Source organism: Protomyctophum bolini (genome assembly GCF_963924005.1).
Source record: "Protomyctophum bolini genome assembly, chromosome: 20".
Lineage (NCBI taxonomy): Eukaryota > Metazoa > Chordata > Actinopteri > Myctophiformes > Myctophidae > Protomyctophum > Protomyctophum bolini.
The window spans coordinates 11,351,770-11,373,366 of record NC_137881.1 but is presented as its reverse complement, the minus strand read 5'-3'; the positions used below and the strand labels follow the sequence as shown (position 1 = coordinate 11,373,366).

Here is a 21,597-nt window from a genome sequence, read left to right as displayed (position 1 = left end):
CTGGGGGAGGTGCAGTGCCACACGAAACGCAACAGGGGTGCATAACATTGGCACGTTTACCGTGTGCATCCCCTCATATATTTAACCACATGAACCCTATAGCTAAAATATTTGACAAAACATATAGCCGATCTGCAAAGCTCGCAATGCGCCGCGACGCAATGGGTACAAGCAGATATACGCGACAAGGGGCGGCAAGATGGCGCGAGCGGCAGGAGTCTCTTCCTGGTTTTTAAACAGCAGGTGGATGGAAATGAAGCTCCGCCCACGCTGCAACTTGCAGCATGGGTGGAGCTTCATTTCCAATTCCATCCACCTGCTGTTTAAAAAAACAGGAAGTGACGCCTGCACAAAGCTGCATCTTGTGTCGTCGTGACGCGACTGTCTGGATGCAGGTAATGCCGGCTTGTAGATTGGCTATTTTCCAGCAAAGAGATTTAACGCAGAGGGTGGTGGGGAGAAAAAAAGGAGCACACCAAGTATAGAGCCCTGGGGGACTCCGCTTAATGAAGTATCTAGGGTTTAAGTGGTTAACAACCTTGACTGTGATTAAGGCTCACCCGCTCACCCCACAACAAACCATGCATTCCCCTCAGGCATTCTTCTCACTGTCCGTCCATGCAGTTTCTGGTAAACAACCTAAACTATAAAACAGAAACATTGTCGACCTTTTATCCAGAAATGCTACGTTAGTTAACTTAATTCCCCCATTCCAAGGCTGGAGTATCAAAGCAGATGAATCTACAACCTGCATAGTAATTGGCAATTTACTTGGAATTGTAACTAAGCCTGATTATCACAGTCACATTAAAACACCACCTCAACTGGGGCTGCACCTCCTCAGAGTCTTAACCCCCCCAAATAACCAACGTATAACCTCCCAGTATAACTTGGCAAGTTGTAAATAGAGTATATTGAATTGCGTATATATATATATGCTTCATCTTCCTTTGTGTCTGGTGTTTTGATGAATGTGAACTTATTCATACCCCTTAGCCTCCCCTCCCACAAACAATATACATACATATAACTTTATTACTGCATAATTTGCAGGAAAATATCAAGCCCCCAATTGAAAGTCATTAAAAGTTAAAGGGACTGTGTTTTGCTCAGTGAGGCCCCCGTACACACATACAGTACAGAACACACATGCTGTGTTTTGTCTGTGTTTGATGGCCGCCACAATGCATTTCCAATGGGAGTCACATGGTTTGACCAAACATTTGTGTTTGATGGGCAGAACACGGCTGTCAAACTAAAAATGTTTGGTCAAACCATATGACTCCCATTGGAAATGCATTATAGCGGCCATTAAACACAGACGAGACACAGAACATGTTTTCTGTGTGTGTGTATGAGGGCTGATTACACGAACCACAACCTAACACTGAGTAATTTATTGATTTTCTTCTAAATGTGATCTGTATCAAAGTGATGATTATTTAACCCTTTGAGTGTCTCAAACGTCCCAATACCTCCTTGTCTTCTTCGCCTTGTGCTGTTTGTGCTGCTGAAGGTGGTTGATTCTTAAAGAAAGAAAGAAAGAAAGAAATCACACGTGTATGAAAAATAATTGCGATTGCATCAGTAAGTACTCACAAGAGGTTGCAGACCTGTTTAACTCATTGTAAGTCAGGGAGCCTGTACTATAATAACACCATGGGCGATATTTATATTGCATTGAAAAGACCTCGACTTAGACTGTATTGTATGTTATCTTCCACCACAAGACTTTTGGCATAACATTCTGCATTCTGTATTCAGTTTGCACAGTCAGTAAAAGAGTTGTAATGAAATCTAAATCTTTTAGATTACAGGCATTAGCTCGTTACCTTAGGGCAGACTTTATACTTTTAGATGGCATCGTGAATGCCAATTACCCAGGGAAGAATTCAAAGACGAAAATTTGTCACCCGAGAGCTAAATTAAGTATTCATGTGACAGTGGAATGGGATAAACGGGTGACTCACATGTTTATTTCATGAAAACAAAACAACCGGCACAGTCAGCGCCATATTTAACTCGACTTTCTCTCCATATGCACTGGGGAAAATACCTCCTGCTGGGAGAGAGCTTAGAAGACACAAAGCAGAATTTCTTAAAAAAAGGCTTTTGAGATGAAGGTTCAATTATGGATTGAACCAATAAAAACACATAACTTCAAGTATTAAAGACTTTGTGGAATGCTATATGAACATCTTGGAAAATGAGCTTGAAATTGGATGACTTTTCCCTTTGTCATGGCGTTTAGAAATGACAGCAGTGCAATAGCATTAAAAACAAAAATCCTGTATATGTTCCATAACTTTTTTTTATGAAACATGCTGACCAAGTAACAGGCTCAGATCGTGGTCACCACTCCTAAAATTAGTGGGTATTTGTTTTTTCGTTTGTGAAAATGGTAGGGCTTATCTTGGCTCATATACGTGGACAATATTTTTGGTCATTATGGCGATACGATTCAACGATTTAAAATCGATACAGTAACTATTTAGCAAAGACATTGTGTAAACATGTGGATAGTGCAGGTTTTTTAAGGGATGTATGAATATAAAAAAGTAAACGGTGATTCTCTGGCAATCGCATTATATTTGAACACATTATAGACTTTACTTTGACATGAACACAGAGAATACAACCATTTATCAATAGACCAAGTGTAGCGATATTGAATGGAAAAGTAATAAAACGCATTTTTATTTGTTCTTCATAAAATGGCTAAATACAGCGCACAAGTTTACGTATTATTGATACAATCGATTATTCACGTTGCAAAACGATTCGATACCGATTATTAGAATTGCAAAATGATACGATACAAAGTCAACGTTGCTGTGTACATTTTGATACACTTTGTAGATTCTTGAACTAGATTTTTAGATGCAGTCACTATAGGGATCCGAACATAATTCCGACAGAGCATTATGCGGGAACAACGGTCAGGGGGGACCTCGAAGGTACAAGAGGACGAGGAAGTAGTGGACTTTTTCCAAGCTCAAAGGGTTAAAGATATATCTATTGCTTTGATGTGGAACCATGTGGAGATAAAGTTCAAACCAAAGTGAGATCTGTGAGATCTAAGCAGATGAAGCTCAAACCGTGAGATCTAAGCAGAATCTAACCAGAATCTAACCACCGAACAGCAACATCAAACCTCACCCACCCAAATAACCACTGAGGGCTTCCATCTCCCCTGAAATCCCTCCGCCGCCCCCCCGAACCTGAACCCCACTGGATTACTGTTACCACACAGTGGGGTCGTCACGTCATAGAAAAGCCCTCAGTTCTAACCATGTCATAAACAACGATTATAACGTTCAAGCACAATTGGACCATTGGATGTCATTTTTTTTTTGGAAGAACTTTGGACAGGCTGTGCAGATCGTTAAAACCAAAAATAAATAGCTAACTAAGTTCTAACCTCTTCTAAATGGAGAACAATTTTTTTTAACTGATTAGAGAATGTTTCTGTCCCCCGTTCTGACTCCCATTCACCCCAAAATACAAAGACTCAGAGGGTTAAACCTTTTTTTTAACTAAAATACAAAATTTTAAAAGTTGACTTTTTTCTGTAACTGTTTTCTCTTTGAGAAATGGAATAAGGTCCCTTTAACATTTATTGTTTTCACTTCAGAGGAATAACTGAAATGTGTTTTTCGACATTGTAATGTTTACAGTTGCACCGTACAGTATATGTCATCTATCTGCTGTGAAGGTTCAATGGTGTTTGCCTCCTTGTGGTGGATGTGTGTGTATGTAATAATGAGAACGGGGAACGATTTCTGTGTGCCCACATATGACCTGGTCTTTCCCATTATAATGTCCCAGACTGGAAACTATAATACACAACAAAATCGTGAGCATGAAATGTAACTCCTGAACCCTCGCAGGTCCATTTCTACACCGCCGGAGTAAAAACGCTCCAACATGAAGGATTTGGCACTCCCAAGTCATTCCGCGGGGTTGCTGGGTGATCGTATTACTGCAGCGTGCTCCCAGAGGGCAATCACATACATGCCTCAGAGCGCCTTTGACCAGAGTGAACACAAAACATCAGCCCTCCCGGGGGTCTCCCTCTGCCTTTTCTTTTCCAATTTGCGTTTTTGCAGCGTTTAGTCGATTCCATAAAGAGCCCCGAGGAGCACGGGGCGACAGCAGTACGGGTCCCGTACTGCTTTTGGGGTCCCATCGGTGCAATATCACGGCTGAGAGCTTTTGACTATAATGTGCTGACGGTCATCTGCAGAGTAGCCTCGGAAACCCAGACGTTTTTTATCCAGGGAGAAAAAAAAGTCTGGGTCCGAGTCCACTTCAATACGGCATACAGTAGTGCAAACGTCGATCACTCTGCACTCTGCACCTTTGTTAAATTGACGCACACACGTACACACACACACACTCCTCTCTCTCTCTGTCGCTCTAATAAATTAGTCTCATGTCGCGCAGCTGCATCTATAGATTCTCCTGGCGGATCCTGCCGGGAGCTGCCTATGCCATAGAAAGCATAGGTGGACCCCAGGCTATCTGCAGAGTTTACTGGCCAAAACAAAGGGCAATAGCTCTGGAAATGTGCGTTATGCTCTGCATCCAACTGGCGGCCCGGCGGTCACATGCGGCGCCACACCTTCACTTTATGTGGGCCTCAAGTTAATATTAGAATACTGATATATTATTATGATATGAATTAATATTATTAATATAATATATTAATATGATATAGCTGTTACAATTCCAAACATGCAAACTAATTTGTTCAGTCTTAGTAGGTGAGTATATAGTACTTAGGTGAGTAACTATAGTGGCCCCTCTGGGGTGAGTGTGGAACTATAGTGGTCCTCTGGAGTGAATGTGGAACTATAGTGGTCCTCTGGAGTGAATGTGTAACTGCCCTCTGGGGTGAGTGTGGAACTATAGTGGTCCTCTGGAGTGAATGTGGAACTATAGTGGTCCTCTGGAGTGAATGTGGAACTATAGTGGACCTCTGGAGTGAGTGTGGAACTGCCCTCTGGGGTGAGTGTGGAACTATATCGGCCCCTCGGCTCTGGGGTGAGTGTGGAACTATGGTGGTCCTCTGGAGTGAGTGTGGAACTATAGTGGCCCTCTGGAGTGAGTGTGGAACTATAGTGGCCCTCTGGAGTGAGTGGAACTATAGTGGCCCTCTGGAGTGAGTGTGGAACTATAGTGGCCCTCTGGAGTGAGTGTGGAACTATAGTGGTCCTGGATCATCAAAGTTGCCTAGTACTCCTGCTCTGCAGTGCAGTGCAAAAAGGCTGGAGAGTCATGCAGGCTTTGTTTCAGGGCCTCCCCATGCTCTATTCCTTCTCTCCTCTCCTCTCCTCTCCTAGACTTTGAGGCAGATCAGAGTGAACATCCCTGGGCCCTCTCTGTTCCTGCTGACTAAATCCAAAATGGCAGCCATTATAGGGAGCCAATAGAGGGGAAAAATAAGAGTCCCGAAAGTTTTCAACAGCTTAGTCCCACGCTTAAACTCGTTCAGATGTGCATGGCCCTCTTTCCTCGCCTCTCCCCCTCCTTGTGATGGAGCTGTCATCCTAAATCCTCTTCGCTCTCTGTCACTCTCTCTAGTGCTGTTTATACGCTCGTCCTACCCGTCTCGTTTCCCCCCCATCTTCCCTTCTTTGTACCCTCCTCTCTGTCATTTTCTTCACCCCCCCCCCCCCCCTGCCAGTATAGTCTTCCAGAACTTGGCAGGCGCCGGCTCTCTCTCTCTCTCTCTCTCTTTAGAGACGACAAGAGTGACACGCAGATTTCCTGATTTCACTGGGGAACACCGCCACGAAAATAAATAAATAAATATGTAACCGCCAAGAATTGACTTCTCCGTGTCGCTCCCTTTTTAAGAGATAAGCGTGCAGCTCTTATCCGAAGATGTATACAGTCATGGGGCGCCTTAAAACTACTTGAGGCCCTCGGGTTACTGACATTTTGAAGCTCCTGCAAAACGGCACAGACTTTGTGATGGCGCGAATTATCGAGCCGTGAAAATACAATATGACTTGGAAAATCACTCCTTGAATGTCGAGGAATGAATGAATGGCATTCTACATATTACAGAGAAAGGCTATTTGATTAATTTGCCAATTAAGCACCATGGATTTCTCCCTACTTTTATATGAGTGCATTTAATTGACAAGCTTGTAGACAAGATCCAAGTTTGAGGGGTAAGTCCCTGTAACATACTAGCGTCATGTCCAGCGGTGTGCTTCCTCACGCTACAGGAACAGGAGTTAGACTCCTGCCCTATGAGGCCTCATGGCTACAGAAACAGACTCCTGCCCTATGGGCCTCATGGCTACAGAAACAGACTCCTGCCCTATGGGCCTCATGGCTACAGAAACAGACTCCTGCCCTATGGGCCTCATGGCTACAGAAACAGACTCCTGCCCTATGGGCCTCATGGCTACAGAAACAGACTCCTGCCCTATGGGCCTCATGGCTACAGGAACAGACATGATGTGACTCAGTCAACGGGAAGATGCAACGCCAGTATGACATTTGGTTTCTATGCCTCGAGCGATATGTGAACGGAACCAACATTATGCACAAGCACGCACAAGTAGAAAAAAGTTAGACTCGAGTGACATTTCATTGTCAGCGAATAGGCCAACATCCAATGCCGGCACGTCCACATTCGCAACATCACTTCAGTAGATAGGGCATGTGTTCCCTGCAGCTTTTTATGTTTAGTTATTTTTTCCTTTGCGCTTCAATACTTATAATTGCCCTGTTTTCATGGAAAGCGGGGGGGGTGGGGGTGGGGGGGTGGAGGAGAGAAACAATGGCGTGTTTGCGACATGCTTGCTCATCAGCAGAAAAAGAAAAAGCGCCTTGCAGATACAGTATGTAGATATCGCCTCGCTTGACGCCGGGCTGATGAGATGCTTGCTGGGTTTATTTCATGGGTCCCCTACCATGAAATGGCCTAGAACATGCAGCACCGTCACAGCTGGAGTGAATTAAACAAAAGAGAGAGAGAGAGAGAGAGAGAGAAAAGGAGAAGGCCTGTCCCCAGCTACCCGTTACGCTATTATTATCCATCTGTCTCAGCGATAATAACGCCTCCTTAAGTTCAGACCCACAGACGGAGGTGTAAGCCACGCCCGGACTGTCACTGGCTCTATACACTGACTGCTGAGCCCTCAGTTTGACATGCATTATAGTCTACGGACCCCCCATTTAATGGCATTTATATCATGGGAGACTGGGACCCCCAATGTATAATGTAAAATCAAAGTTAATTTAGAGTGTACAAATGGAACTAAATGGACCCGTTAGGGTCCATTTGTACACTCTCATTTGGTTTTCCCATTTGGTTTCAAACTATCATTTAGCTGGGGACCCTCTGGAACTCCCTCAAGGACCCCTGGGGGTCTCCAGACCCCACTTTTAGAACCTCTGCAGTATAGCTTCACATTGCATTTGGCTCCTTACCAACCTTGTCAAGCACAATTACTTCATGGTTTTGTGCCCGTTCCAACCTAAACTTCTGGGGGGAGTCCAGAAAAACAGCAAGTTCCCTGTTAATTACCAAAGAGGGCCTTGGCACTGAGGAGATAATTATGTTGCACATTCCATAAGCTTTTCCGTCTTCAGCCACCCTTCTTTTATTTATTTCATTTCCATTTAAAAAGGATGTGCGGGGCCTGTTTTGGTGAGTTAGATATGGTAGAGAACTATATGATGCAAGCCACGTTATATATACTCCACCATGCAAACACTGCTAGGTCGGCTGTCAATCACGCCACAAAGTGGTGTGTATTGGCGGAGGTGAATCCAAGGCTGAGCCGCCCACCTGCATGCTTTGCTAAGTGCAAACATTTCAGATGGCGCCCGGGGCTTCCTCGCCGTCAATATGTCGCTCCCCCAATGGTAAATGGTGCATTTATATAGCGCCTTTATCCAAGCTGCTTTGCGTAGATTGTGCATTACATTCACACACATATTCATACACCGGTGGCGGCGGAAACTATGCAAGGCACCAACCAGCACATCAGAAGCAAGGACACCTAAGGACACTTCGACACTAACTCTGGAGGAGTCCAGGTTTGAACTGGGAACCTTGCGGTTACCATCTGGCCACTCTACCCCTAAACCACCGCCGAGAGAGAGGCGTAATGATGCCTGTGGGAGAGAGATGCCTCTCTCGGCTGTTGGTCCAGGCGTCCTAGCCAAACACACCTCTGTTGTTTTTTACTAACCAACCTTTCGGTGGTCACCTTATCACCTATAACTGGAGTATGAATAAGCCTCAAGCCATCCAGGATGCTTGTGAATCATGACCATAAACCCCCTCCCTCCCCCCATGGGGCCGAACCCCACTTTGAGAACCAAACCAATGGCCTATTCTATTAGAAGGGAGTGGACAGAGTCTCCATCCCTCCCTCCCCTCTCCTCTGGGTGGTTAGTGGTTAGGGGGTCGGGAGTGGTGGGGGGTGCAGTGAGCCATTATAGCTCAGCCTCCGATAGCCAATCTGTGCATTAGGCAGCCGAGCGTGGCCCACCCACCCAGGCCCCCCGACCCACTCCTCTGGCTCAGCTCGCCTCAGCCATGCAGTAATTACCAGCCAGAGTTCCATCTGATGCTATAGACTGCATCTCTGTGCGTGCGTGCGTGCATGCATAGATACTAGTGTACACCATACAGAAGAGTAAATGGCACCTTTTATCCAAGGCACTTTCCATAGATTGTGCATTACATTTATCCATTCACACACACATTCACACACCTTTACATAGATTGTGCATTACATTCACCCATTCACACACACATTCATAATCATACACCGATGGAAACCATGCAAGGCACCAACCTGCACATCGGTAGCAATTAGGGGTTCAGAGTCTTGACTCAAGGACACTTAGACACTAACTCTAGGGGAGCCCGGGTTTGAACTGGGAACCTTGCGGTTCCCAACCGGCCACTCTACCCCTGAGCTATACTGCTGGTCAGTGCTGCTGACCAGTGCGTTGATGTGGCAGGATGGAGGACAGGCTCCAGGCGTCCAGCACAATTAGCTCACCACAACACGAGACAACAAGGGTCAGTGAGTGAAATGTGTGACTCACTCTCTGGGTGTTGATTCCTCCTACGTGCATTTAGCACTTCAGGGCTTTCAATTTCTTCCTCTGTTCTTCCACCAACTCCATCCCCACGGAGGTTGTCTGATTTACCACCACTCACTCACTCCCACCTCTCTCTCTCTCTCTCTCTCTCTCATCTCACCCCCTGTATCTTGTCACTGGCCTTTTCACTGTGTTTTTCTTTTTTCTTTTCTTGGCTCTCTCCTCATCCCCTCCACGTACCGACTCTTGTCTCTCTGACACGCCGGCCTCCTTTCCCTGTCCCACTCGTCCGTCTGTCACCCTCTCTCTCTCTCGCTCCTGCCCGTTCACATGTCCCCCTGCCGTCTCACTCCCTGTCCAAACTCCTCTTTCCTTAATTGTCTCCATGGTCGCGCCCGCCACGCAGGGAATGTATTATCCCGTGGCTGACCTGTGGCATTGTCGCTCCCGATTCTGCTCACCTAGACAAGTTGAGGGGGTCTCTCTCTCTCTCTCTCTCTCTCTCTCTCTCGCCAAGACAGAAAGGTGCCCGCCTGGCAGGTGGTTCCCAACAAACGAAAACGCCAGCCGGGGAGCTGTGGCCAGTTATTTCAGTGTCAATGTGAAGCACTCGCTGCTGAATGCCCTTGCCGGTGGGCTTAACCCATTAAGACATGAGAACAGATTCTACAAAATGTCTTCCAAATCAGAACGGTTTTCTGAAAACCCTATGTTTCTTTATCAGTGGTTCTCAAACATTTTCATGTCAACAACCCCCAGAATGATATGTATCTGGCCACGGGACCCCCGTCTGAAAATAAATTGTTCCACCCCCCCCCCCCCCCCCCCCCCCCTTCCAGAAACAAATATTTGAGTTAAAACGTTCACAAAGAATATATATTCAAAGATTTGCACACATTTTCAAGATTTAAAAGAAAAATAGCATGGATCTACAAGCTCGTTGCGCGTCACTATGAGCTTGTAAATCTGCTATTTTTCAACAGCTAAAGTAAAAAAATACTGGTTAAAATGTATTATTTAGAGATTTTTTCCCCCCCCCTTATTCATTGCCGATTTTCCAACCCTGGAAATCGCTGACTGACTTGAAAAGCAAAGAGAACAAGACAAGGGCCATACTGTATGTACAGTATCACAGTATGTGATTTCAGTCTATAGCTGCAGTTCAGGCTGTGTGTCAACATCTCCTCTTCCAAGATGGTCGAGGCGAGGGAAATTGGCAGGTCACCGCACGTATAAGATGCGTGTGATGGCGAGCTGTAAGGAGCTCAGGGCCCCCAGCGTTTCTCGAGGGATATTGATTCCCCGCCCTGCAGCAACAAGGGGGGGGCCTGACGCATTCTCACCATTTCAACGAGAGCTAGAAAAACACCACCAACACCGCCACGGCCAGCACCACATGAGAGGGTCAGACGCAGCAGGCTTCATTACCGCATCCTCTCGGCGAGGAAATCGAAGCCCCGGGCCGGCGGCCAATGAATGAGCCCGGCATCTATAGGCCGACCGGCCGACCGACCCGTCCCTCGAGTGATCCGCTTTGAAGATCTGCACCGCGACTGACGTTATTTATTTATTTATTTAACGGTCCATTTCTAGCAGCGTGGAGAAGCTGCATCCTCCGCGTACATGTGTGTGCATTTCTCCCAGGCTGGGTGGTAGGCTGGGGGTAGGAGATAGTCTCTGTTGACGCGCGGCTTCTATAGCCGCGCGTCAACACCTACGTTTTGGCGTGCGGTGTTCTTTTTTACCCGCCATTGTAGCAATATAGAGTGGATAAAGAGTGCTGTGCATTCTCTGCCGCTCCCATTGTGCATGTCACTCCGCACAGATTCCCACTCGGGGAAAAACACACTATAGGAATATAGATGTTGTGCCAACTGTGAATAAAATACAGATGTATACTATACTGTAGCATGCAGTGTGTGAATAGAATGGATTAATTCATTTTATTCGCATGGCAGGCACAGACAGACAGACAGACAGACAGACAGACGGGCGTATTGATCAACAGACATGAGGCTGGTCTTATAAAAGGACAGCTTAGAGACAGACGCACATACATCACTGTCAGCGTTTGGCAGATCAATGAGGTAAATAAACAGTGTGGGTGACGTGCTACAGACAGAGCAGGCGGTGGTGAGTGCCTGAGTGGTGAGTCCGTGCACTCATTGTGGAGGCGCGGCCGGTCATCGCCGTCGTCTCTGGTCTCCGCGGTGCAGTTAATTAAGGCGCCATGCGCGGCCGGGAATGGCACTTATAATGAGCTGCACAGGCCGGCCGGCTGTCACCCTGTCTGTACCTACTGACTCTCTCTTAGCCCAGTCCCCCCACGCACCACCTCCCCCACCACCACAACCACCATTTCAGCCTCAGCTTCAGTCCATTAGGAGCCAATCACCATGATACCCCATGGAGAGAGAGAGAGAGAGAGATCCATAGCCCGCAGGCATCCGAACCCCTAAATTGGTCCAACAACACTCCCTCGTCAATGTGCAGCCATGCATCCAAGCCTTGTGCTGCTGTGTGCCTTGCTTACATATATACAGTATACTGTATACGCACACACACATGCACACATACAGACACACACACATTTATGATACAAGAGTTAAAAGTGTCAGGCGCTGCATGCATGTAAATCAAGGCCCACTCGTCCGCCGCCTGAAAAGGCCACCTGTCACCCACAAAAAGGTCATTCACTCCGTTGACACATTCCATAGGTTATTATTACATACGCGACACACACGCACACCAGACCCCCCCCTCCCCAGTCCCCCCCGCCCTACTCCCCCAGGCTCTCATATATATGATGCCTCTCTCTCTGACTACTTGTCATGCAGACCCTCCTCCCCCGCAGCCAGCCAGTCTCCTCTCCTCTACCCCCCCCTCCATCCTCCTCCCCCCCTTCATCTCCATCACCCACAGGCCTCCCAAATTGGCTCTAAAACCCAACGTCGCTTTCGATTTGACCCGGCCGGCCCGCCGAAACAATAACTTCATCAGAGCCTGTTAGTCTCTAATCATGAATGGGACGGCCATGCGTGGAAGAAAACAAACACGGATCTCTCCACGTTTCAGCACGCACACGGCACACACACACACCCCTCCCATGACTATAGTGTAGAGGGCACCTTCCTCCTTGTCTCGGTGTCTCTCTCTCTCTCAACCTTATTCACTCTATCTTTATCTCCCTTCCTGTCCGTATGACTCTTTTTCAATCTCTCTCTCTCTCTCTCTCTCTCTCTCTCTCTCTCTCCATTCCTCTCTCTGTAACTAACTCTCGTCAGATGAGAAATGGGGGCTTTGAAGTCCAAAAGACCCACAACGTCAATAATTGTATTCCTTGCTGTGCCATCTTGACATGCTATACGGCAGCACGGTCTGTTTCGGGTTTTTTTTACCCTCTCAGAGTTACATTAACTGTAAGGATTTTGACAGCGCAAGGATTTAAATAGCTAGATTTAGATAGATTCTGCGCACATTCGTAAATACACAAAGGAAGATGTCAGCGCACGTCACTGCGTATGTGCAAAGCGTGCGCGCATGCTTTCCGCGGTATTAAATGCCACGCTGCTCGGCACCATAATCATAATCCACTCGTCAATATGGCTTTACTTTCTGGCCGTCTTGGCACGGAGTATAATAACCCGGATATACCGATACACTTAACTCCTCCGGAGTCCCGTCTGAGCGGATCATCTTATTGGGACTCGGAATGGCTGCTGGTTTGGCTATACGCCGGGGAGGATCGTAAAGCATCTGTATGGTAAAGTTGAGCCGGCGTCGGCCAGCGGTAAGCCAAGAGGCCGGGCCCCCAATAGAGCTGCAGCCGGGGGAATACGGATGGAATTCTATTTGTCCTCCACTCCAGTACTCATGTCCGCATGGCCAGCGTGTGCCCTCGATCCCCCTCAGAATTGGAGATGCGTGGTCTGCCTAGGACTGTTCTCCTGAAATGGGAGACCCTCTGGGGCTGCTGTGCGTGCGTTCGTGCGTGCGTTTCTGCGTCCTCTGTTCAAGGGCACTGAGAAAGTGAAGTGATACAGTACATTAGCGCCGTGTGCTCTAGCTGGGCTGAGGCTGTGTGCGTCAGGGCTGGACTCACACATAAGAGACACGGGGTGTTTCCTCTGTGTGTCGGACAGCTCACGGTTCCTTTTCAATGGGAGTCATTGTGGTTTTGACGAGACAGCCTCCCATTGAAAATTAACTGGAGCTGAGTGTCTGCTATACAGGAGACACGAGACAAGACAGCCTGTCTCGTGTGTGTCTTATGCAGCCTGGCAGTGGGTTCGAGTTTGTGTGTGCACGTGTGTGTGTGTATGTGCGTGCAGTTTTTTTTCTTTTTTTATTATATTTTTTGTGGGCTTTTTGCCTTTATTGATAGATTACAGTAGTTTGGAAGGAAAGGGGGACACATACTATACACGCTACCATCACATAACACACACAAAGTCATCTCATCTTGTTTTCCTCGCTGGCGGCCGCCGCAGTTTGACAAACGGCTTTCGTTTCCGCCCTTCCGTTGCAACCCCATTCACACTTTACGGCGCCACGATCACGATCCATCGGAAACTTAGTGGAGAGATAATAGAGGGAGACAGAGCCTCTCGTGTCAACAGTGCATATGCCAGACATTAAGTCCCCATCATTATGAACTTAGGGGGAACGGGGGGGTAGTGAGTCCCCTGGGGGCCCCTTTAGATGGGGCCTAATGATCTGATAATGTCATGACACGCGTAATGGGCCGTCTCTGCGGGAAGGATTTATATCCCGGGCCACGTTGTGTGTGGCTTAACCCATTCTGACCTGAGATCAGATTCTAAAAATATCTTCCTGACAGTTTTCTGAAAAAGCTATGTTTCTGTGTCAGTCGTTCTTCGATTTTTCAAAAATAGCAGACCTATACAAGCTCGTAGCGCGACACTCGGTGGCGCGCTACGAGCTTGTAGGTCTGCTATTTTTCAATAGCTAAAGCATAACATAATGCTAACACCCAAAGGGTCCCCGCCCAAAATGGGTTAAACTTTCACGCACACACATCGTGGACACACACACACACACGCATGCCGAGCCACATGCTATAGCAGCATGCCGAGTGTGTGTGTGTGTGTGTGTGTGTGTGTGTGTGTGTTCGCCCTGGGACACACTGCAGTTGACATACGTGCGCATTTTAATAAACATTATTCACCGATGCCGATGCGACAGCACACGACCGGAGCACTGTATTTTCACTCGTATCATACAGACCCCGCGATAAATCATCATTTCTGTGATAGAGCACCCTCTCATTTCTCTTAATTGAAAACATAATGGGAGACTCATGGCCCCTCATGGTGTCTCTTGTCTGTCTGTCCTTGTGACGAGGCTGGAGGTGCCGCACCTGTGTGGCTCCGTGCAGAAACACACCAGAGAGATCCATGGCATCGTATGTCATCGTTAGACAGAAATACACATGCACCGCTGTACATGTTATATAGGCATGATTATGCATACAGTACACATGCAGGACGTCCTTGACCAGGAGTGTACACGCACGCATGCACGCGTCGTGCGCACACACACACACACACACACACACACACACTCACCCCAGAGGGGTCTCCCATTTCATTAGAGGCATGACATCATACTGATCTATCTGCTTACCTCTCTCTCCGACTCCCCCACCACCCTCTCTCACATGCATACATTAGTGTAAAGTATCTCTTTTCGAACACAAAACCACTCCCCTGCATCCTTTCAGCCATTGATTGATTAATCCATGAAAAAAACTCTCCCCCTCTGGTGAGCAATTACTTCACCTATACGTTTTTAACCCACTCACTCGCCCCAAATGGCTGCACCTCCTCCTCGTGATGATGCCCTCTCACCGAATGCTCCAGTGGGGACACCCTCTGAGGAGGAGGAGGGAGATCTTTGTTCTCTTAATAGAACAAAGAATGGATGGCGTCGGCTAAAGAAAACACCAGGAGAAAACCCACACCTTATACCCGACTCCCACTCACCACCACTGACTCTGGTAACACATTACCACAGGGTACCATTGGTGTTTGAATGTGGGAAGTGAGGACGTTGGCGTCGACTGTTCGCCTCCACTTCACCTCCCAATGTACGAACGAATATGTATGTAGGTGGCATTGGTCCCCCTGGTTAAATGGATGACCCACTGCCCCCCCTTTATCCATTCGGATGAGGACCCTACATGCTGAATAAAACATTTTTTTTTCTTATTTTTCTTGTTTGGATGGAAGGAAACCTGAGGCGTACTTCATCATGGTTGCATCTCAGGTGCATTCTGGGTTCAGTGACATGCAGTCCTAGCATCGTTCTTAATGTATTCCATCTCCAGGCCGGGCCAAATGAGATGCGTTTCACCGCGCAGTGCTACCCCTCAGTCTCGGGGTCAGCCTCGTGCCGCCCTCGCAATCCATTTGACTGCCAGATTCGGGTTTATGAGCAACCGGTGCATGCTTGAGCAACGTCGAATAACGGCTGCGACAGCAAGAATAACACCATGTAGGGTTCCAATGCCCCTAACGTGTCACCACAAGAGGACGTCCCATACGGTGTGACAGAAATGGTCCCCCGTTCTCTCCCCTGTTCCCTCCCCATGTTTGTTTTTAACTCTAGTTGTGTGTTCCGGCCATGCCTGTAATTGCGTGCCACTGCGCTGATGTGACTGACAATGTATTCCCTACCCTCTCTCTATCTCTCTCTCTCTCTCTCTCTCTCTCTTTTCTGTCCTTCCATTCTCCTCTTCTCTTTTTTATTCCCCCCTTCCTTTCAAACATTCACTCCGTCCCTCTCACCTTCGCCATACTTTTCTCTTTGACGCCCCTTTGCCCCTACACCTATTCTATCCCTCGCGCGGCGCTCTCCTCTCCTCTCCTCCACTCCGCGTGGACCCCTCCTCGACAGGTCGACAACTGACCATCTTCAACAGCCAGGCGTTCATCAAGATCGGCGGCGGCGCGGAGAAGGGCCGCCACTTCCAGGGCCAGATCTCGGGCCTGTACTACAACGGCCTTCAGGTGCTGAAGCTGGCGGCCGAGGGTGACCCCAACGTGCAGGCGCAGGGCAACCTGCGGCTGGTGGGCGACGTGCCCTCGGTGCTCACCACCGACACCACCTCCACCACGCCGCTCGCCGACATGAGCACCACCATCATGGAGACCACCACCACCATGGCCACCACCACCACCCGCAAGCAGCGCTCGCCCACCATGCGCGACAGTGTCACACAGGTGAGACACATGCACCACCCAGTGTTGTTTTTGGCAGCACATTTCTATTTTAGTTTAGTCATAGTCTTTGGAATGAAGGTTTTTGTCACATTTTAGTCACTTGGAATGTGTTGGTGTTAGTCTAGTTTTAGTTGACTAAATATCATTAGATTTTAGTCGACTATATCTACAGTTGATTTAGTCGACTAAAATGTATTTCGTCGCGCGTTGATGCCGTCGATACCATCGATTTGTCTTTTATTTATACTGGATCTCTTGTCCACTATAGTCCCTTCCTAACATTTAATCTAGTTTAAAATTTTTGACGAAATTGTCAGTATATTTAGTCTTACTTTTCTAGTCATCATAGCTTGTTTTCATTTAGTTTCCATTTAGTTTCCGCCAGTGAAAAAAGGTAGTCGACGAACATTTTTCGTCTTAGTACAACACTGGCACCACCCGCCTTGCAAGCAGCGCTCGCCCACCATGCGCGACAGTGTCAAGGGCTACACACACCGTCTGCAAACGCCGCGCGTCAAAACAGCCGCCTCCGTTATTTCCAATGAACCTATCCCACACCGGCGACGCTCCGATACGCCACCGTTCTATTTTCCAGGCGTTGTCGCGTGGCAAATCAGTCATTACGACGGCATCAAGGCCAACATACTAAATCAACTGTAGATTTAGTTGACTAAAATGTTATGATGTTTAGTCGACTAAAACTAGACTAAACACTAAAACATCCCAGGTGACTAAAATGTGACTAAAACTAAATAAAATGAAAACTATATTCAAAAGACTATTGACTTAAAACCAAAATACAATTTGCTGTCAAAATTGACGCTGACACGCACAACAAGAGATGCTAGCGTAGGCAGGGTTTTCCTCTCCAGGCACATATTTTTTTAAGCCACAGATTGTGGGTGTGAGTCAAGAGGAGAATGTCAGGTTGCCGGTAGCCCAGTGAGTTAAGGTGCAAGGAAGAAAACAGATGCTCCCTACACTTCAGGAGAAGATCTATGGTCTTAGTTTTTTAAAGGCACAACGATAGAGATATTTTCATTTCATTTCATGTTGCACTGAAATATACTTGGCTCCGTTGTGCGGCTGACATTTTGGGGGGGATGAACTGGCCCCTCGAACGCGCAAATCTCCACACGCTTCGTCGTATCTCAGCCCGCAAGGTCAGGCGGTCACATGCTTCACACTGCAGCGTTGTGTATGTGAGCCCACTCCAGTCGCAGCCCTCACTCAGTCTGACATTCAAACCTCTTCAAAGAGCCGGCAGCCTTGCATGAGAGGCAGTCGGGATGGATAGCGACTCTGCGGGGCGACTCCCATTAGTCCAATCAAGGCTGTTGTGTTGATTTCAAACAGCCCCCGAGACACGCACGGCGCTGGTATAGAGGCAGCAATTACAAGACGCCCAAACGGATCAACAATAAAGCCGGACAGATGTTTACGGTGAACAACAACAACACGATAAAAAAACGGGCGGGGGTAATTCTTTCGTGAATATGCTTTATATTTGTGCCTTTCTTGCACATTCGCCGTGAAACGGCTGTGATTTACAGCCTAGTGATTGCGCCCACGCGTTTTACAGAGCCGTGCACCCCCCCACACTGCCATCCGCCCATAATAAACAGCAATTAGCTAACAGTAGGGGAGCAACATTGTCATGCACTCACACTGGAACAAGGAAAAAGGCAGGTCGCGCCGGCCCACTAGTCTAATAATAAGCTATTATAACAGGTTCGGTGTCCTTCAGAAGGCATTTTCTTTCCCACCTATATCATGCCTGCATGTCGTACCAACTGTTCATTAAATGGAAGCTGTGTTGTGCAAGAAAGTACTACCCATTAGCGCACCGAGTCCTTGAGAGAAGAGGTCTGCCTAGCAGCATCACACATTGCTGCAGCACTATACTCACTCAACTACTACTTAGCAAAGTAAATATTGAGCATTGATGCTATTTCAAATGCATTCCGTGTGGTTTCGTGCAAGAGTAGAGGGTGTTATTCGAAGCTTTTGCTTCGTTAAAAATATACTGCCTAGTAGTATTTTAGATTTCCCAGCACGCTCTCACTCACAGTATTGCCAGGTCCCAATTAACAGACTCCTTCCTTTTTTCTCAGTCTGTGTTAGGACTCGTTGGGTAGCAGAAGCTTACCTTCTAGTCGATACGTCGGCGAGACACTTACACCGGTCTCAGACAACCACGATTAGACTAAGAACAGGAATGTATTTCTTTAAGACCATCTCTCTCTTTTTTTAAATCCTCTCTCAGCCTCAAACCTCCATCTTCTCTCACTTGAAAGCCCTATCTCGTTCATTTCAGAAGAGCGCACCGGTGCTAATTACCGAGCTAAAAGCCTCTCTGAATGATTTGGAGAAGTGGACAGAGTGCAGTGGGAGGGGATTGATGTGCAGTACTCCACAGTCCACACACACACACACACACACACACACACACACACACACACACACACACACACACACACACTGCTTTGGAAGCACAAATCAATGACAATATTGGTTTCAGGTGCTCCTTCGATCCCATCTCTTTTCTTGCCACAGGCCAAACATCTGTAGTTGTACATAAACCCTGAGAGTGTAAAAAACGGGGGTTCCAGCCAGGTGGTCCCCAGCTAAATGATAGAGTTGGTAACAAAATGGACCCTTATATAGATCTTTAACTCTTGAGTGAACAACATGACATTTTACTCTCTCACGAGTTACATTTTTGTTAAGCATTTGCAGTGTAGACAAGAAGTCTTCGCAATTAGAGAATGTAGAATAATTGATTTATTTTTGATCAACGTTTGCCTGTTATCTCTCTGTATCAATACAGCATGGAATTGTGGACAAGATCATTTCCAACGATAACAAAATATTCTTTAGTTTTGGGTCTGACTTCTGAGAGGCTAAATGACATCAAACGGTGATCCGTGACTCAAATGCCGAATAAATAATGGATCTTGATATAAAAAGGATTGAAAACCACTGATATAGAGTTTGTTTGTTCAGTAACAGGAGTCTCCCTGTCTCTCCACCTCTCAATGAATGTCGGGATACCAACTAAATTATTAATCAGGAGAGTGAACTTTATAGGATGTAAGTTGAAATTAGTTATAAAACAAACAAACAAATAATAATAAACAGACAAAATTGGAACTGGAACATAAAAATAAAAACAAATCAATTAATAAATGAATTAATACATTTAAGCCGATACATCTTTGTGGAGTTCTGTCCTGGTTGGATAAAACTAACAACAATTAAACTGTATAGCACTGCTTTGAATCTTGCTCATACTAAAACGCAGATAATTATTATAAGAGATGAAAATGTCTGCATGGTGATTCATCTCTGGTATTATGGAAGTATAGCCGGGGAAAGTGCTCCGGTCCCAGATGGCAGCTAGCGTTGAGTAGAAGAGGAGAGAGAGGGGGGGGGGAGGAGAGAGAGAGGGGGGAGAAAAGCACTCCAGTGTTGCCGTGTCCGCTTATTACGAGCGACTTTGGGCTTGTTTATTTTTGTAAAGTTTGATTGATTTGATTAACTCAGTGGTTTTCATCAACCCTTTTCATATGAAGGCCCATTATTTAATCTGCATTTTGATCATTTTCATAGCAAGGGCCCCCAGTTTTATATGTTTTGTCCACAGACCAACCCATCTCGCTGTCTCTCGTCGCTGCGTTCGCTTCCCATGTTCGTGCGTCTTACTTGTGTATACAAGATTAGTGTTGTTCAAATGTTAAATGTTAAAAATATGATTCCAAAATGTCCCAAATAAAGAAAAAAACATGTGATCGCATTGCGACTCATCGTGAGCTTGTAGATCGGCTATTTTCAAATAGCTATATATAGCCTATTGTCGCTTCTTTTGTACTTGTTTTCATAGACCTTGGTTGCTTATTTATCTCACAAAATCTGGCAACAGGCTACTCGCCGTTAGAGACTTCAGGCCAGGGACCTTCAGTGCTCTATTACAGACGGACGCTGGTGCCGATCCGATTACCCTCATGCGCACACACACACACACACACACACACAGGTCCTCGCTCAGACGACATAATGATTACACTTATGGACACACACACACACACACACACACACACGTCTTGCGGTTTAATCTTTCTCTCTCTCTCGTATCGAGGGGAAAAAAACTAAAGCAGAAGAAAAGAAAAGGACATGCGATCAATGGATGTAACCCGACTAGGACATGTCACATGTGGCATCGTGTGTGTGTGTGTGTGTGTGTGTGTGTGTGTGTGTGTGTGTGTGTGTGTGTGTGTGTGTGTGTGTGTGTGTGTGTGTGTGTGTGTGTGTGTGTGTGTGTGTGTGTGTGTGTGTGTGTGTGTGTGTGTGTTCAATATCATACCTCCGGACCACGGCTCTCCTATCTGTAAACAACGCCTCAACGCCAATGAGCTCTGTGCCGTGGTCCCGTTTGATGAATCATCAATATCTCTGCCTAGGCTGTCGTGTAAAGTACATTTACTCAAGTACTGACCTTAAGTACAATTTTGCGGTATTTGTACTTTACTTGAGCATTTCCAATTTCCAATACTTCACTACATCTCAGAGCCAAATTCTTTTACTTTTACTCCACTACAATTATTTGAAAACTTTAGTTACTTTGGAGATTGTAATCTTGACTAGAAAACAAACATTTACCACTTCAACCCTATATGCATTTTGGGCCATTTGAAAATAGCCGATCTACAAGCTCACAATGCGTCCCGATGCGACACATTGTGAGCTTGTGGATCGGCTAGCGAGTCGCGACGCATTGTGAGCTTGTAGATCGGCTATTTTCAAATGATTTTGTATACATTTTGAACTTGTGAAATGGACATTCTGCAATAATGTTGAGTACTTTTACTTTATTTGAATGCCGATACTTTTGTACTTTTACTTGAGTACATTGCGAACACGGGACTTCTACTTGTAACAGAGTACATATTCTACATTGCAGTATTGACACTTTTATCCAAGTAAAAACATTTGAGTACTTTTTTCCACCACTGTTCCTATAGCCAGGATGCCATATAAGGACGTGTCCATCCATCCTGCCTGGCACTATGTCGATGTTTCCGGCTGACATTAATGCGCAGTGCCAAAGTCATAAAAAAGGGGGGCCATTTAAGTGATTTTAGTGCCAACGACACATTTTTCCACTTGTGTATACAACAGCCATTTCTTCATTACGCACCTTAGCTCAGCATACTGCATCATCATAATAACCCCCAAATACCATTAGGAGTACGCATGATGTGAGAATGAG

At 46.5% G+C, this 21,597-nt stretch overlaps 1 protein-coding gene across 1 annotated transcript in view; it reads left to right on the top strand.

Annotated features, from left to right (window-relative positions):
* Window positions 1-21,597, top strand: part of nrxn2b (neurexin 2b) — a gene marked incomplete at its 3' end in the record, with an annotated part of 769,013 nt that overhangs the window by 730,131 nt on the left and 17,285 nt on the right. Inside the window, exon 20 of the mRNA XM_080791852.1 lies at window positions 16,003-16,328. Within this exon, the coding sequence (XP_080647978.1) occupies window positions 16,003-16,328 (326 nt within the window). The remainder of the gene's footprint in view (window positions 1-16,002; window positions 16,329-21,597) is intronic.